At 42.8% G+C, this 14968-nt stretch overlaps 1 protein-coding gene across 1 annotated transcript in view; it reads left to right on the forward strand.

The window, feature by feature from the left end:
* Window positions 1-203: 203 nt before the first annotated feature.
* LOC126458659 (aspartate and glycine-rich protein-like) overlaps window positions 204-14968 on the forward strand; it is a 56542-nt gene continuing 41777 nt past the window's right edge. The window contains exon 1 of the mRNA XM_050095814.1: window positions 204-290. Coding sequence (XP_049951771.1) covers window positions 204-290 — 87 coding nt within the window. The remainder of the gene's footprint in view (window positions 291-14968) is intronic.

Raw genomic sequence — 14968 nt, forward strand, 5'->3', positions numbered from 1 at the left:
GAATGAGAGAGACCGATACAAACATTGACGCACTTACCAGTATGATGTTGGGTGGATACTTTATTCACTGTCCGACATGTCGTCTTCCACTTAACGGGTGCTTCAAGAGGGTTCTCCTGTTACCCATGCACCTCACCGCAACTGGTGAGGCTTGTGAAACAGCATTCTAACCTTAATATCATCGTTAGACAGACGGCTGCAACATGTCGCGTCAAGATGACTGTATGATGATGCTGCAGGGGCAAGAGGAATGCTACTGGATGTATGTATATGTGGATGAACAGGTTGAAGTATGTCATACTGTTTCTGGGGACTGAGAATCGTAGTCATTAGCACAAAAATATCATATTGCGGGAAAAAGGTCACTTAAGGCTTGAAAGCCAAATTTTCAAGTCATCTGTGACAGATGTAGATGATCACACACCGTAGTCCCACCATCTTTAGCGTGAAGACGATTTCTATGTATGGTAATAGATGTTCATGTAAATGAGTGAGACCTTCAAGAGCAAACTTCCAGTTCATCAAATTTAACAATGAGATGGACGTAGTTGTTTTCCAAAATATGTGTTCAGGGTAGCCTACGTTCATGTAAACAGATCTTTCTTAGAGTTAGACAGAAGAGTTCAGTGTTCCTGCATTTGTGTTTTTTGTGAAGACGAAGTAAGTGTGTGTGTGTGTGTGTGTGTGTGTGTGTGTGTGTGTGTGTGTGTGTGTGTGTGTGAAATTATCTTTTCATTGCGAGAGTAAACACACACACACAATCTCTAATAAGAATGTTTCAAACTATTTTCTGTACACGTTGCTACGCCTCTAAAAATGGAAGTTGGGTCGTGAGAAAAATTCTTACGCCGATGCTGCAGGAAATAATGCGACTCTGCGTGTATGTACTTCGTGCAGAATGACACAACGTTATTGGCAGATTCTGTCTCCAGAACAGTTTGTCGTTGACGCTGTACTATTGTACATACAAATAATTTATTTTCTTCTGATTGTTTGATACACTTGTGTAATTGATGTTCTGATTTCATTTCTTTTTTTTGTTTCATGCCATTGTGTTAAGAAAACTGTAGACAAGTTTCAATGTGAATATTAATGTTTATGTCAAATGTCGAGTAATACTGTAATAGAATTGAAATGTAACAAATGTTGAAACTGTTGTAAAATGTTTAAAATTGTAACTGTGCGTCTGGTTCATACGTAGGCAATGTGTTAGGATATGTTGAATGCAAAACCTCGGGTGAATACCCGGTCTGTCAGGGAGCGGTAAAAGGTGGATGGCAGGCGAGCGCGGGGAAATGCACGCGGGCACTGCACGGCACAACGGGCTCAGCAGTAGTATTTGGAGTTTGGCATTGGTCTGAGCAACACCTTCTGGAGCGAGGAGGCTCTCCTGGAAGACGTAGTTTCACTGAGCCTCGGGTATGCTGTTCCAACGCCCACACAGCATGAAAAATTTCCATAGGCACTAAATGGAAAAATATTGCGACGCTAAGAAGAATTAAAGTGCCGATACGTCAAGAGCCATAGCTGTGGTTGTATGTGTGCTCTGTGCCTCGCCATCTCGCCGCCCGCCAACCGCCGCATCGATACAAGCAGGTCGAAACTTTTAGTACTGTATTCGTATGGACCATAGAGTGAACTGTTCAATACTAACCTAAATTTTACCAGAACTTTCTCCTCATTTCATTATCCTCACAACTAACCTAGACAGGATCCTTTCCAAATGTTGTGCAATCCGAGTGGCCCGAAATGAAAAATTAAATTTTGTGTTAATAATAATTACTTGCAGACCTAGCTATGCTGGAATGGTGTTTAATGAACTGTTTTGTTAATGAACCAGTAAATGAATAACGAAGGTCTAACGAAGTTGGAAGATACTTTAATATTCATATAGTAATGAAGTTCAATTATTTCGAGACAGATATAAAGGTTTTTAAATGAACAGTAAATAAGAAAACAAAGGTAGTACCTCATATACTGGAAATCTTGAACGCATAATAAATTCAGTAATAAATTTTTTAATACAGTGATCATAACAGTTTCCGCCCCCCTTTTTATTCATTTGAATTCTGAAGTGTTCTACTTCGATAAATTTTGACTTTTACATTGACTTTAACTTTTGCTGGTCAAACCAAAGTTTTATCTTAATCAAAATTGACATTTTGTGTGTGGCTCGAAAGTGCTATTTCTAGCGTGACCTAATTAAGCAATTGTAATCAGATCAATTGACAGTACAAAGTTTTGTAGTATACATTATAGTGTAATGTTATGTATTCGTGGTTTTTCCATATGAGTGCAGAACGTGGAACTATCAGTTCAATAGACTTTCTGGTTCTAAAATTCTACTATATTATGCAGTGTTACTACATGTTGTTTAGCATGAATATACACCAACCTGTATAGGGAAGAAACTCAGTTAATGCCTAATTAGGCTAGCGACCGTATTATCAAATTGGTAGCATCTTCAGTGTTGCTTTTGGTCCATCTTGACGTGTAATTGCATTTTGGGCTTACTTGACGGATCATTGATATTACAGAGTGGGTGTAAGTCTGATTTGCCATCATTCAGGTACACGCGGTCGATATCTATACAAAAATCCTTTCTCATAAGGTGAATCACATGTTACAAGATGCTGACTCCCGAATTGTCATAGTTGACAGTTGCTCGTAACATGGCCAGTGTAATCACAGCGATATGTCGTCGTATACTATCCTTTAGATGAACCAGAGTCGGCATATATTATGTATCCGTCATACATACCTACGAGCCGAAGTCACATGGATTTCGGTTGGGTCGCCTGGAAGGCGACGCATACAGACATTGTACTCAGGGTTGATTCGGTAACGGCCGCGTCATCTGTCTTCTGCATAGCAACATGCAGTTTTGCCCCAGCTGGAATGGAAATGCTGGTTGGACAAGATTCTATGTTTGTAAAAACGCAATAAGTGTTGCACAAGGAGATCCTTATCACGTGAAGATGTCACATTACACCTAACAGGCCTGCGAGGTACTGTGTCCTCGAAGAAAAACTGATGGAGAATGAAGGAGTTCCTCAAACACTGCCACGCAGGTACGTAAGCTAAGTGCAGAGGATATTACTGCACAACATGTGGTTGAGTAGAAACCCATCTGACAAATTTCTGTACATTAACGTCACTGTGCAAACCAAAGTGCTTGGTCCATCCAAAGAATATTGCCCAGCCACGTCTCACGCATTTCCGTGAGAGGCTACAACGTCGTGAACTTCACCCTACGTTTTTGGCAGTCTTCCGACTTTATTTAACGAACATTCTGGTTTGCAAGCAGTGTAAGGTACTCCTTGGCGGTCATGGTGCCTTGCACATGCACCACTGGATCCACAGATGCCCTTATGAAAGTTCTCCAGTGCGTTATCGAACCGCCGCCAGGGTGTCTCCGTCCCGCAATACAGGTGTCCAGGAGCTGTTCCCTGGAAAACAATCGATTCGAGCTCTCCCATCGTCATGATGCACGTATCTGGATTCATCAAACCAAGCAATGCTTGGCTACTGTGCCAATGTCCAGAGTCAATGTTCGCGTTCCCAATTTCAGTCGCAGTCGCAGTTGGCGTAGTCGTGGTCTTAACTTTTGGAATGTGAGTGAGTGATTAGCTGCGGAGGCTCGTCGTTAGGAGTATGCGGTGTACTGTGCGTTGAGACGCACGTGTATTCTGCCCAGTATTAAAATGTGATGTTACTTCCTCCACAGTTCGCCGCCTGTCCTCCTCCACAGTTCGCCGCCTGTCCTCCTCCACCAGTCTCTCCAGCCTACGACACCTGACATACGTAACGATGGGTGGCCACCCAACACCGCGATGTCTGGACGTGATTTCACCATGGCTTCACCACGTGTTGCAGACATTCACAATGGCGCTCTAGCACACCCTACAAGTCATCCAGTTTCCGAAATCCTGCTGCCGAGCCGCAGAGCCATGAAATTGGCCCTCGGTCAAACTCAGATCATGCGCCTTACCCATTCTACACACGGAAAACGCGCACAGTGATACTACGTCCACCATGCGCGTATCTGACAAGCAGTCATCACTCGCCAGATGACGCTGGTGTTACGTGGACGGATATATATATCGATAGTAGGTAGGTGATCATCTACGCTAATCAACCAGAGCACTGTGAACAACGATGTATGTCTGCCACAGATATTTTTTAAGAAATTCCGGGGTTTATGCAAGCACAGTGGAATCTGTCTTCTATTACACCGCGCCAGCGCTTTAGATGCATGGAATGTTAAAAAAAACCACACGTGACAGAATCGAACTCCTGGCCGATGCGGCCATGTTGTTCTTCTTCAGTCGTGGGACTGGCGGCGATTTTGCCAGTGTATAAACAGTTACATTAAGTCGGATAACCCGCGAATCAGTGAGGGGTAGTAAGGGCCATCCGACGATTTGAGTTGCATCTTTTACTTCAACGTAAACAACTTCAATCCAACGAGATTGCTGCATGGCGTGCCTACTGGAGGGTTGCGATCGCTGTCTGAGAAAGAAACGGTAATATTCGATGAGTTCCATCATGTGATTTAGAATTCTGTTGAAGCATACAGTATGAAGGCAGACCCGGCATATCCTACTATTTTGCATGCTGTGAACAGTGAGCAGCTTCTGTGTCCAGAGCGCTTAGTCCTCCACAATGATTCTGTCCCTTGGCTGATGACGACACTGGGGAATAAACAGTGCTACATTCTGCGTTATATAAATCTCAAGCAATGTCTCAAATTATAGATGAAACCCAAGGCATCTCCCTCATTCCCGGTGCTTACAGGAGTACATTCATATAAACAGCGAAACTAGCAGATTCTGAAAAGTTGCCGTTTCCGGCAAAACCATAGAAAACGTTACACAAACAAACGTTACAAAATTCATTTAATTTTGCGTTGAAAGGGGTGTTATAATCCCTTTCGCCATATCTCCAATCCAAATTTTACATGGGCCAGTAACTTCAATCAAGGACTAGTGGCTCTGGAGACGACTAAGGTTTCGGGGCAATTCTAGAACCTGTCTATGTCGATATGAGTATTATAGACCGCAACGGAAGTCATATCTACGAATTTCACGTTAAGTTTGCGAAGCTACATTTCGCTAATCACAAGTTACATTACAATGTTACAGACACATCCATCTACTGGCTGAAAAGCTGCAGTCCATGTGAAGTAGTTAGGTGGCATCCCGACACGTCTGGATATGTCGCAGGTATCCATTATGGCATAACAGCTTTTAAAAAAATGAGATGAATAGATCGCAGTCTGTAGCGTTCGCTTCTAAAATGTATGCTTATCATGTAGATGCAGGCGCCATGAGAAGCTAAGAGAATGCATCGTGTGCCCCCAAAGGTTACCACGATAGAAGATAACAAGGAGAGTGTACTTGTTGGTGTTAGAGCTGACCCCTACAGCCACATAAACTATTTCCCATAACATTTCGATCGTGAGGCCATGAGACACTGCATCACAGCTAACAGATGGTCTCTTGCGGCCTCATAACAAAAGCGCCAACTGTGAGGAGGAGATCGGGCTCTCCCAATCAAACACAATTCACTCACGTGATCATATGCGTGCGTGTTTTAGAATAGCTGGATGAAGCACCTGTCATAGATGTATGTACGGTGTGCATAGCAGAGGTTTGTGTGTGTGTGTGTGTGTGTGTGTGTGTGTGTGTGTGTGATATAAATATTGTATACAAGAGTTATAAATGTACGTAGAAAACTAGCATTCTGAAAGTAATGACTAAACGGGAAACGTAAATTTTTCTTCTTCAGTACTTACATTGTAAGTAAATAGTATCTCTGTATAGAAGTGTCCTGATAGCTGACTGTATCCATACTAATGCCTTTACTCATGTGTGTATGGATCCATGTACGTTCCACACTTTCTCCTAAACCAATAGACTCCTTTCAACTAAATTTTTTGCACATATAATTTACTACCTCGAAAGAATCACTGTGGGAGTAACGTTTAAATTTATTACTTCTTGGCTCCCAACTCTATTAGCAGCTCTTCTTCACAGACAGTATCCACACAGCCCGCTGACTACAAAAACATATCACTGTGACTTCATCTCTCTTTGTTTCATACAGGTACAAACACTGAGATGGGTGAGAAACTTCGGCATCATGCATGACGTTATGTAAGTAGGCTGTTTAGGTTTTCTTATTGGTAACGCCACGGAGCGCTCTGTATGAAAATCACTGGCTGTGCTGTGTGCAGTCTGTGGCTGGCTTGCATTGTTGTCTGCCACTGTAGTGTTAGGCAGTTGGCTGTTAACAGCGCGTAGCGTTGCGCAGTTGGAGGTGAGCCGCCAGCAGTGGTGGATGTGGGGAGAGAAAGACTGGATGTCATGAACTGCTATATATATTATGACTTTTGGACACTATCAAGGTAAATAAATTGTTTGTTCTCTATCAAAATCTTTCATTTGCTAACTATGCCTATCAGTAGTTAGTGCCTTCCGTAGTTTCAATCTTTTATTTAGCTGGCAGTAGTGGCGCTCGCTGTATTGCAGTATCGCGAGTAACGAAGATTTGAGGTGAGGTAGGTGATTTGTGAAAGGTATAGGTTAATGTTAGTCAGGGCGATTCTTTTGTAGGGATTTTTAAAAGTCAGATTGCGTTGCGCTAAAAAATATTGTGTGTCAGAAAAATTATACGTGACTGTCCTGAAACTTAGGGGACGTTTCAGTTGTAGCTTATAACTTTTATGTTATCTTCATTCACAAGACATTTCGCGGGGAGTATGCATGTATACCACTGGATGTACCTGCAAGATTATATCATTTTACTTCTCATAGTTCAGGAGATACGACGTCATAACCATTAAGCTGCATGTAAATAAAAGTACAGGGCCAAATTCGCTAGATATACAGATGAAATACGTGTGCAAATACACGTGAAATACGTTACATATCTGTGCAATATATTTGACATGTGCTTACGTGAGAAAAAAACCAGGGTCAAAATGCCAATTCTGCGGCCATGGAACAATTTCGATCAACTTTCGTACACACATTTGTTACTGTGGTGTCACCGCCAGACACCACACTTGCTAGGTGGTAGCCTTTAAATCGGCCGCGGTCCGTTAGTATACGTCGGACCCGCGTGTTGCCACTATCAGTGATTGCAGACCGAGCGTCGCCACACGGCAGGTCTAGAGAGACTTCCTAGCACTCGCCCCAGTTGTACAACCGACTTTGCTAGCAATGGTTCACTGACAAAATACGCTCTCATTTGCCGAGACGATGGTTAGCATAGCCTTCAGCTACGTCATTTGCTACGACCTAGCAAGGCGCCATTGGCAGTTGCTATTGATACTGTGAATAATGTACCGCCAAGACCGACGTTAGAATTTCTTCATTAACGGATTAAATTTAAGTATTCCACCAGCTACGTTCGTTTTTCTAATTTCCTTGTCCTGTTCCAGACCTCACGCCAGCGTGCGTGAGCTAAAACGCGTGTCTTTCGGCCTCCTTGTAGTAACACGGTGTTGGCTCTCCTGCCAACCAAAACAGTTACAATCTGCATAGAAATATCATTTGCGTAAGAACAACCAGCCCCGTTTGGGGTGCGTGGGATAACGTGTGGGAGGGAGACAAGGAGAATGAAGAGATGAACAGACAGCAAGGGGGAAGGACGAGATAGTCATTGAGAGAAAGAGATAGAGATGGATAGAGATATGTGAACGGGAAATGGAGAAGAGAGGGGAGGAAGAAACTGACAAGAGAGGAAGGATATGGGACTAGAGGGGAGGAGGAGATGGAGTGGATGGAGAGAGGGAGGAACAGTAGATACACAGAGATGGAGGCAGGAGGGAAAGAGCAGGGTGTGGTTGGAGTAAATACACAGAGAGGAAAGTGTGTCGATGATGGACAGGGACAGGGTGGATGGGTACAGAGAGGAGTGAGGAGAGGTCGGTTGAGTAGGATGAGTAGAGGGATGAGGTGTGGTGGAGGTGGACAAAAGAGGGAGCGGAAGCTGAAGGAAATCGCCAAACAAAAGCTTGTAAAAAAAAAAAAAAATAAGTACGCGTGCAACGCTGGGTTTTTGAACTCATACGTCAATAAAAATTTTGTTCATCAGAAGATTTTCTCTATGAAAAGCAAATAATGGAGAAAACATCGCATCTAGTTTTTACATCAACCATAAATTAAGAGAAAGCTTTGAAAGCAAATTGTTAATGAATATAACAAAAAGTGAACAAAAGAAAAGATTGTTCTCGGTAATCCACTACATAATTTGTTAAATCACTATTATAGTTTATACATGAACCTTATCCTTTAATAATTTCGTACTCTTTAGTGATTCTCGTGCAATTGAACTACAGAGACAAAATGCTGAATTCATTGTTGGTAATCAACAAATCAATTCATTATTTCTTACAGCAAATATGTTCCTCTCACTATGAACACGAGGCGTCGGTTGATAAGATTCATGCAACGTAGCTAGAGAGAAACTGAATAGGCCGGAGGAATTTCCACCTTCTATAAGACATCCTGTTGGTCCAGAGAAATGTTGGAGATAGGTGGGATAGGTGACATTCACTTTCTCTCAGATTTTTTGGTCACAGTAATGCTCATGGTGCATGGCCAGGGTATTGTGTTACATCCTGTAGTACACACACACACACACACACACACACACACACACACACACACACACACACACACACACACAAAGTTACCCTAGGGACGTATGTGATGATTTGACCCAGCGTTGGGATGTATGCTTGCCTTGCAGACAACAAAGCCAATTCCCGTAGATACCAGAACAGAATCCCCAAAAGTTTTCCCCCTGCCACCAGAAGTATTGTCTTACATTACCAGCGACCTTGGATTTGACTACAGAACTGCACTGTCTCTTACTCTTGCTGACTATATTCCAGCCATCTTCCACGCTATACAAGTTCTAACTCCAAACACTTATCTTATCCCCAATACCTAAAACTTGTGTTGTTAGATATCAAATCATCAGTGCCTTAGTAAACTTGAGATATCAATCACTTTTAATTTATCTTCTTCGATGGACATCCTAAATTTTAGTGACATTTGTCTGACCATCCACCTTAGCGCCTCCATTTTGTACTACAGTAAAATAACGATGGTACTCCAAATTTGAGAAATAAGATAGAAACAGAATTAAAAGAAGAAAACCTACCTATTCGAACACATCAAAAGCAGATATAATTGTCACTAACAATTCCTGCGATGAAATGTTGAGACCTGGCACATACGCGATTCGTCACGTAGGAATCGAAGGATTCAAACTATACTAATACATTTTCCAGTAAGCACCAGTTCATGTGAGCGCTAAAAGCGCGTCTGTGCCCTCGCTGTACATAGAAAATAGTTCTGTCAGCGGTAGAAATGAATGCACCATCGACGTGCCAATGGAATATTTGCTTGATCACCCTATCCCAGAAAATGCAATTGTTACCAACGTGACATTAGTTTCTGTATTATCATTGGGTAGCCACAATTGACTGAATATATGCTCAGAGGTCTGTCACTGGACACACTCTCAGTTAATGAAAAGTGTATTCGCATTTTTACTGCGTTACCAGCATCACAGTGCATTCAAGGTGAGGCCTTGCACTTACTATTGCTCTTAAGAACGACGGTACCTCTCAGGGAGAGCCATTTATTTCCGTCTTAGAGGCAGACGTATAAAATTTCTGAGGAACTCTGATAAACGGCCCTGCTTTATAGCCCTGACTCCTTCCAATTGTGGGACGTATAGCTTTAGCCATTCATCTTCAACGGCCAATTTGTAAGGCACATAAATTCAGCTTTCAAGCATCGTCAGCTTAAATTCAGCAGCGTTCCCCTTAAGCGCTTGGCACGGGAAAAAATATAGAGGGGGGGCTGAGTAGTACTGAAGGCATTGGAGACGATTAGAGGGCAATTATTTTTCACAGATATTAGCAATATTTATGTTTAGCTACATAGTATTTGCTGTCAAAGTTAAACGTCAGTTTTAAGACAACGGGTTATTGTCCATGCAACCACCTTTTGATCTATGGGCTGCACAAAATGACCTGTTAAAGTAGAGCTGACGTAACATATTACACGGCCGAAATCACATATATGAAGATAAATGCTGGAACCGGTTGACGTATGTTGAGATTAAGTTACATCAGTGTTGTAGGTGAATTAAGAGTAGTCCGATCAAAGAAATGGTTCAAATAGCTCAGAACTACTTAAAGCTAAGTCCCATAGTGGCCAAAGTTTTAGAGGACAGATGACCTCAGAAGTTAACTAACCTAAGGGCACCACACTCATCCATGTCCGAGGCAGGATTCGAACCTGCGACGCAGCGGTCGCGCTATTCCAGACTGTAGCGCCTAGAACCGCTCGGCCACACGGGCCGGCCCGATGAAACAAGACCGTTGGTCGTACAGTCTGGTTGTATATATAATATCTTTATTACGTTTGTATTAGTGTGGCTTCAAGGACTTTTTGATAATCTCTGTAATGACACTAAAATAAAGTTTTTCTAGGTTTTGTGACCCTATACGACTAATCTCTAATTGCAAGAGGAATTAAGACGTGGTTCACGGATATGTGGTGAGAGGTACCGTTTTCTTCTGTTGTCAATCTCTTCTATTCGTTAACTCAGTGCAATACTGAATTTCAGATAGATGTCAAACTTCTACACCAAATACATTAGAATGCGCGGCGCCCGGTTGACAGTGGCCCATATGCTCTGCTACGTCCTTCTTTGGCTGCCCTGCTACCTCATCTTCGGTTGTCGGTCTAGTTGTAATTGATTTTAGCAGACAAAGCCTCAGCGGCTGATTTGGTATTACGTTTGTCCGTAATGGTGGGTTTTATTATTCGATCTGTGTTTTAGCACCTGTCCATTGTCCCTCTGTGTCCTCCACCCTAGTGCTTTTCGGTTGGAGGTTTTAATGTCTTGCAGGGTGGTTGGCTTTTCCTTTTTATTTTCGTGGTTGGCCAGCCACTGTAATCTGCTCACTTGTTTTACTCTCTTCTAAGTATTCCTTGCATCTCTCTCTTTTTCTCATGTCCTCGTTTGTTCCTTTTAGTGTTCGTTGCCTTTCCTTCGTTCTTGTGGTCATTCCTTTCTTTGCGTTATGTGCCTCGTCTGTTTTCTTCTCACAATTGCGGCATTGTTTCATTAGGAATAAGGGACCTATGACCTCTTAGTCTGGTTCCTTTCTCCCTCTTTTAAACCAACCAACCATTACAATACACCTCCGCAAAACAAGTCCTTCAGCTTTATTTTGTACACTGTCAAGTACAGGATGGTTATAATTGCAACTAATTTACGTTTTTTTTTCATATAACTCAAATTATTGAGTGAACACACTTCATTCAACATGTAAACGTCACTACAGATATTCGTATGTCGGTTGTGACATGTTCGCTAATGATGGCAAGCACATCGATGTTGTGGCGCAGGCGAATAGCGAAATTCTGCATGACCCGCATGACCTCTTGAATGGCTGTTTTCAGCTCAGCATTGGTTTTAGGATTATTGCTGTACACCTTGTCATTAAACAGTCCCACAAAAAGGAAAGTACGGAAGGGACTACAGTGTGCTGCACTCTCCTACTAGTTAAGACTCAAGGCCAGAACCCAACTTCCCTATGTCGGCTACCATGTGTTTGGGTCCATTATACAACTAATGGTTATCCATATAATTGCAAATACATTTCTTGTAAAACTTCCTGGCAGATTAAAACTGTGTGCCGGACCGAGACTCAAACTCGGGAGCTTTGCCTTTCGCGGGCAAGTGCTCTACAACCGAGCTACCCAAGCACGACTCACGCCCTGTCCTCACAGCTTTACTTCTGCCAGTATCTCGTCTCCTACCTTCCAAACTTTACAGAAGCTCTCCTGCAAACCTTGCAGAACTAACACTCCTGAAAGTAAGGATATTGCGGAGACATGGCTTAGCCACAGCTTGGGGGATGTTTCCAGAATGAGATTTTCACTCTGCAGCGGAGTGTGCGCTGTTATGAAACGGGCCGTGAGTCGTGCTTGGGTAGCTCGGTGGTAGAGCACTTGCCCGCGAAAGGCAAAGGTCCCGAGTTCGAGTCTCGCTCCGACACACAGTTTTAATCTGCCAGGAAGTTTCATAACAGCGCACACTCCGCTACAGAGTGAAAATCTCGTTCTGGAAACATTTCAGGTAGTTCATAACGGTTATAGTCCCAGAGGTGGCTGTTCCTTCGGATATTCATGCATATCCGAAGAACTTGGCATCGTAAATGGAATAACGTAATCACTGCTATATTGAATTTATTATCCAGTTCGCAGGGTCGTCAGAAACTGAATAACTTGAATTGCCTTGAATGCGACATTTCAGGCAACTGATGACAGTGATCGTATCCACATCATTATTAACGTTTCTAGTATTGGAAACGCCTGACTCCGATAAACCACTCACAGCTCTATTTTAGACACTGCTCACCACGTTATTAAGCTCTTGATCTTCGCAGACACGTGTTAGTTCCAACTCCATCTGGCTGTGTACAATTTTTAACAGCTCGTTGACTTTTGCACTCTTTCTCACAGTTTCCTCTTGGTTTATTGCCTTATTTTTCGCGGGATTCCGGTACCGAGAATCCGTTACTCCTCTCCTCTCCAACTGTCACTCACTTTAGTTGGGTTTTATATTTTCGTATTATTTAAACACTAACCGACTAAACTTTTTACTGTCTCAAACTGAACTTAACTGCTAGCCAAACGGCCGGCTGTTAGGTTGACTGACAGAGATGACTGTTACCAATATTTCATTGTGAGTTAGGTTCGCTAGCCTGTCTAGGCCTCTTTATGCCTCTGTTGCTATGTCCACCCACATCCTTTGTTTGTTCTGCACTCAATCAGACTGGTTCTCGCCCAACACAGCTAATAGAAAGCATTAACTCAAAAGCTTACTAAAGTCAGTGATAAATTGAACGAATATTTTTATAATGAACCTAAAGGTGTCCAGAAAGGGTTCGTTAAATACAATTGGTGGTGAAGTGTTTGTTGCTTCTGCAAATAGTTTATCTTGTAGCGAAATTGAAGTAATCTCTACCTGCACTAACTCACAGGAAATATCTACACTTGAAAACTGGAATAAAATAATAATTGGTCCCTTTTACCGATTCCAACCACCCCCCCCCCCTTTCCCCTACACACGCACACTCGCGCGAATCAGGTAGTTCAGTTGCTGAATAGTTCAAAGAATACTTTAGTGTCTCATCAAATTCATACCCCAGTAACACAATTATAATTAGTGCTGACTTCAACCTACCTTCGATGTCTTGGCGAAAATAGGCCTTTCAATAGGCGGGGAGACGCGATATTCTGGCGAATATCCTCGCGTCTTCTGAACATCTTCCGAAGAGCCCCCGGACATTGATAAACTTGCAGATAATTCTGGACCGTTGCAGGCACTGAAGTAAAAAAGCATCAGGAAAGCACACGTAGAAGCGTGTGAAACTCCACGGTGGATGTGGGGAGAGAGATGGTGGAGTTTTGAAATTTGTAAGACTGGATGTCATGAACTGCTATATACATTGTGACTTTTGAACAATATTGGGGTAAATACATTGTTTGTTGTCTGTCAAAAACTTTCATTTGCTAACTATGTCTATTAGTAGTTAGTGCCTTCAGTAGTTTGAATCTTTTATTTAGCTGGCAGTAGTGGCGCTCGCTGTATTGCAGTAGTTCGAGTAACGGAGATTTTTGGTGAGGTAAGTGATTTGTGAAAGGTATAGGTTAATGTTTGTAGGGATTTTTGAAATTCAGATTGTGCTTAAACTGACACACAATATTTTTAGCGCGGCACAGTCATGTATAATTGTTCAAAGGGGACGTTGCAAATTCTCAAATGCAAGCTCCTTCGTATGGAACAAGCTGTAGTGTTCGTCTTCCAATGGGTTGGCCTCGCTGGTTTCTAGCCCCACAGGTGAACGTGACAGCACATACGCAGTGACGTTATTTTTCATTGGTATGTGTGGGACATACTCCTAGAGTGAGAGTGCCCATATCGTTAGACGTTTGTTTCGGGGTTCCGCCGTGAGTACGAATTCTAAGGCTTTGTGGTCGGTGTATCTCTTGTTTTTTCTCCCATGCAAGAAAAAAATTAATTTTTAGAAACCGGAAACAACCACCAAAGCTTCTAACTCAGCAAGTGTGAAAGAAATTATTCGGTGACTGAGGACTCGGCTTCCAAAAGCAATGGTTTTGTGCACCATGTTTCCAACAATATCAGCAAGGAGGAGACTGCTGTAGTGATTTTCCAAGTGGGAGCTGTCTGACGGCATGAACGTCCTCCTCTAGGTTGTGATGCGAAAGAATTGGTGCATTAATCAGCGCGGTTTTGAGGCCTTGGACTTCATTTTCCTCCATGTCGTCGCATTCCCACTGCGTCTTGTTTGCTGTGACCTGGCATAGCCGTGGTGTCCCTAATTTCTTCACATGGACGAAATTTGCCATTCCAAGGAAGCCACGTAGTTATTTCTTGGTTGTTGGCGTGGCAAATTTCGTAATTGCCTCTATTTTGTCCGAGTCTGGTATGATTACCGCGGAAGGAATGTCCGAGGAATTTTACTCGTGATGTTCCTATACAGGACTTACGCCGCATTCTTTGAAGAACTGTAGGATTTCTCTAAGGATTGCATTGTGTCCTCTCCACGTCGGTTCCGCTATCAAAAGGTCGCCCACGTAGGCGGTGATGCTTTGCTTAATGGAATCCTCTAACATGCTATGGAGTCCTCTGCTGAAGGAAGATGAAGACACGTTTAGCCCGAATGGTAGACGTTTAAATCGATAGCATTCCCCGATTGCAAGGAACGCCGGATGTTTACTGCAGTCTGGGTGGAGCATAATTTGCCAGAAACTGGACAACAAAACCGTAACACCATGGAAATTTTGCAGGCGTTCCTCTTGCTTTTGCCGAGGATCTGTCTCTGGCTCAATGATTGTATTGA

Source organism: Schistocerca serialis, chromosome 1 (genome assembly GCF_023864345.2).
Source record: "Schistocerca serialis cubense isolate TAMUIC-IGC-003099 chromosome 1, iqSchSeri2.2, whole genome shotgun sequence".
Classification (NCBI taxonomy): Eukaryota; Metazoa; Arthropoda; class Insecta; order Orthoptera; family Acrididae; genus Schistocerca; species Schistocerca serialis.